This window comes from Dipteris shenzhenensis, chromosome 30, assembly GCF_047967505.1.
Source record: "Dipteris shenzhenensis isolate YYH24624 ecotype China chromosome 30, Dip_SZ_1.0, whole genome shotgun sequence".
Classification (NCBI taxonomy): domain Eukaryota; kingdom Viridiplantae; phylum Streptophyta; class Polypodiopsida; order Gleicheniales; family Dipteridaceae; genus Dipteris; species Dipteris shenzhenensis.
The window spans coordinates 38,974,943-38,978,692 of NC_141625.1; the positions used below are offsets into that span (position 1 = coordinate 38,974,943).

General features: G+C 49.2%; 1 protein-coding gene across 1 annotated transcript; it reads right to left on the minus strand.

Annotated features, from left to right (window-relative positions):
• Positions 1 to 495: 495 nt before the first annotated feature.
• LOC147882087 (pentatricopeptide repeat-containing protein At3g02330, mitochondrial-like) lies at positions 496 to 3,195 on the minus strand. Its single transcript, XM_087401513.1, has 2 exons — positions 2,566 to 3,195; positions 496 to 2,421 (listed from the first exon to the last, which is right to left on the minus strand). Exons 1-2 carry the CDS (start codon positions 3,193 to 3,195, stop codon positions 496 to 498), a joined length of 2,556 nt encoding a protein of 851 aa, XP_087257639.1.
• Positions 3,196 to 3,750: the final 555 nt, after the last annotated feature.

Sequence of the window (3,750 nt, forward strand, 5' to 3'; positions counted from 1 at the left end):
TTCCCCTTTTTTGGGGTTTTAAAACAAAAAGCTATGCCCTCACGCGTATCCCCACGTATGTATCCCTCATCAATAATCAGCAGACACACAATCGGTGCTTCAATGTGATAGGCCCTTGCAATTCTTTTCAACCAACCCTCCTTGGAGATAATTTTGTGGCAGAATGACACTAACGTATTCCCAAAATTCTAATTGATACAAATTAAGAGTTTGTTGGGAGGTGTAAATGTATCCAAAAGCCACAACCAGTCTCTTCATAGGATAGCAAGACATGTCATTTTCTCTCTTTCATCCACACAACAAAGTGCTGCATGTGTCAGGCATGTATCCAGCCTCCTTCGAGCACCTACTCAACCTCTGCAACTCAACATGTATATCCTGGTCAGGATGTGATATGTCTCCCAACAGCAAATTCATGCACCACATTTTTCACCTCAACACCACTGCGACTTGGCACTTTCTTCACACCATTATCAATCATTGACTTTCTCACCTTCACATCATCATCTGACCTCCCTGGATGTTTGCTAGCAATACATACGCTGAAGTATTCCTTGGATCCAACTCGCAAACAAAATTTGCAGCTCGCACAGCCCGCTCCACATCATCGTGGATTCTGCAAGATGCAAGCAAAGTCTCCCATGCTGAAGAGACATGTTCAAATGGCATACTGATGAGCAGATCCTCTGCCTCTTCCAATAATCCTCTTCGCCCGAAAAGATCAATCATGCACACATAATGCTCCACCGAGGGAGTTATGCTATGGTCTCTCTCCATAGAAGTAAAGTACCGCCTCCCATCAGCAACCAGACCTGTATGACTGCAAGCAGTGAGAACACAGATGAAGGTGATCTTGTCTGGCTTGAAGCCTTCAGCCTGCATATGATCAAACACTTGCAGGGCCTCCTTGCCATACCCATTCTGAGCAAATGAAGTAATCATTGCATTCCAGGACACCACATCCCACTGTGGCATCTCCATAAACACTGCCCTTGCATCATCTGGGCTACCACACTTGCCAAACATATTGACAAGGGCACTCCCTAAGACAAGATCCGACTCCCATCCATTGCCGACAACAGTAGCATAGACTACTCTACCATTTTCTAAGGCGGCCATACGGGCACACGTATCCATAATGCACATGAAGGTGATCTTGTCTACCTCAAACCCTTCAACCTGCATATGACTGAGCAGTTGCAAGGCCTCCTTGCCATGCCCATTTTGGGTGCACACAGCAATCATGGCATTCCAGGAGACCACGTCCCGCTGTGGCATCTCCGCAAATATTGCCCTAGCATCATCTAGGCTCCTGCACTTGCCATACATATTGACAAGGGCATTCCCGACAGCAACATCAGATTCCCATTTGAGGCTGGCAACTGTAGAATGGATCACCCGACCCTCTTCTAGGGCTGCCACAGTGGCACATGCATCCACAATGCAGATGTAGGTGATCTTGTCTGGCTCAAAGCCTTCACCCTGCATTTGACAAAACAGCTGCAGGGCCTCCTTGCCATGCCCATTTTGGGCACATGCAGTGATCATGGCACTCCAAGAGACCACACCCCAATGTGGCATCTTTGCAAAAACTGCCGTTGCATCACCTAGGCTCCTGCACTTGCCATACATATTGATGAGAGCATTTCCTACAACAACATCAACCTCCCATCCGTTGCCAGCAACTGTAGCATGGATCGCTTGACCCTCTTCTAGGGCGGCCACACTGTCACACACATTCAAGACACACAGGAGGGTGATCTTGTCTGGCTGGAAGCCTTGGGCCTGCATTTGAGCAAACAGTTGCAGTGCCTCCTTGCCATAGCCAATATGGGCACACGCAGAGATCATAACACTCCAGGAAACCACATCTCGCTGTGGCATCTCTGCAAACACTGCTCTTGCATCATCTTGGCTCCCGCACTTGCCATACAAATTGACAAGGGCATTCCCCACAACAACATCCAGCTCCCAGCCATTGCTCATAGCAATAGCATGGATCATTCGACCCTCTCCTAAGGCAGCCACACTAACACAAGCATCCACAACACAGAGGAAGGTGATCTTGTCCAGCTCGAAGCCTTGGGCCTGCCTTTGAGCAAACAGTTGCAGGGCTGCATTCCCATGTCCATTCTGGGCACATGCAGCGATCATGGCACTCCAGGAGACCACATTCCGCAATGGCAGTGCTGTAAAGACTTCCCTTGCATCATCTAGACTCCTGCACTTGCCATACATATTGACGACGGCTGTCCCAACAACACCATCTGACTCCCATCCGTTGCCAGTAACCGTAGCATGGATCGCTCTACCCACTTCCAGGGCTGCCACAGTGGCACACGCATCCACAACACAGATAAAGGTGATCTTATCTAGCTCAAAGCCTTGGGCTTGCATTTGACCAAACAAGTCTAGGGCCTCCTTGCCACACCCATTCAGGGCACACGCACCAATCATGGCACACCAGGAGACCAAATTCCGCTGTGGTATCTCAGCAAACATTGCCCTTGCATCATCTAGGCTCCCACACTTGCCATACATATTGACGAGGGCTGTTCCCAGTACAACATCCGACTCCCACCCGTTGCCAGCAACAGTAGCATGGACTTTTCGACCCTCTTCTACAGCTGCCCCACTGCCACACGCATCCACAACGCAGATGAACGTGACCTTGCCTGGCTCAAATCCTTGGGCCCGCATTTGACCAAACAATTGCAGGGCCTCCTTGTCACGCCCATTCCGGGAATATGCAGCGATTATGGCATTCCAGGAGACCACATTCCGCTGTGGCATCTCTGCAAACAATGCCCTCGCATCATCCAGGTTCCCGTTCTGAGCAGATGCCCCGATCATAATAGTCCAAGAGTACGAATTTCGATAGACCATTTTATCAAACACAGCACGTGCATCCTTCAGGCTGCCACACTTACTGTACATTTGGATGAGAAGGTTACTCAGAAATCTGTCGTCATCAAATCCACTCCTGCTGATGTATTCATGGACACGTTTGCCCTCGGAAAGGATATTGGCAGTGGTGCAAAGCCTCAAAAGCGAGGCATACGAGGCATGATCTATCTCTGTACCTAGATGACGGAGGATTGCAGCATGAGGAGGCCCGTCTTCGTTGCTCTGATGGTGAAAAGACTTGCTGGTTCCTAGCTCGAGTGCCACCCCTTGAGGAAGCGTGGTGGCCATCTATTTCAAACAGGGGAGAGGAATGAACCTACCAAAAACTTGTGGCCGATGGGAGACATTGAAGCTTGTAGATAGTCTGTGAGCTTGCCTTCTCTCCAAGCCCCAGGAAGATGATAAGAAAGAAGAAGAAGAAGACGACGAAGAAGGAGAGAGGCAAAGGGCCATCCGTTGCTCATGTTACAGTTGTAACACAAAGACAATCATGTAGAGAAAACATAGTAAGTAACTGCCACGCTTGTAAATGCTCTCGAGTTTCCACTCGCAAGAGCTTGTTCACACCGTGGCACTGAATGCGCTCGAGTTTCCTCTCGGAAGAGCTTGTTCACACGAAGGCGGCGGTTTGCAAGCCAGGTTGAATGCCAAATTTCAATTTTTTGGGGTCACCCGTCTGGGTTTTGAAAAAAAAACCAGGTTGCTGCTTGGACCCTTGCTATGGAGTAGGGGCCAGTAGAAAAACCAGTTTTGCAGGTCACCCGCCGAAACAATGATAGGGTGGTTTGCAAATCACCCGTCCGTCTCACCTGAAGGGGCTCTTAGAGTATGTTGTAGAATATC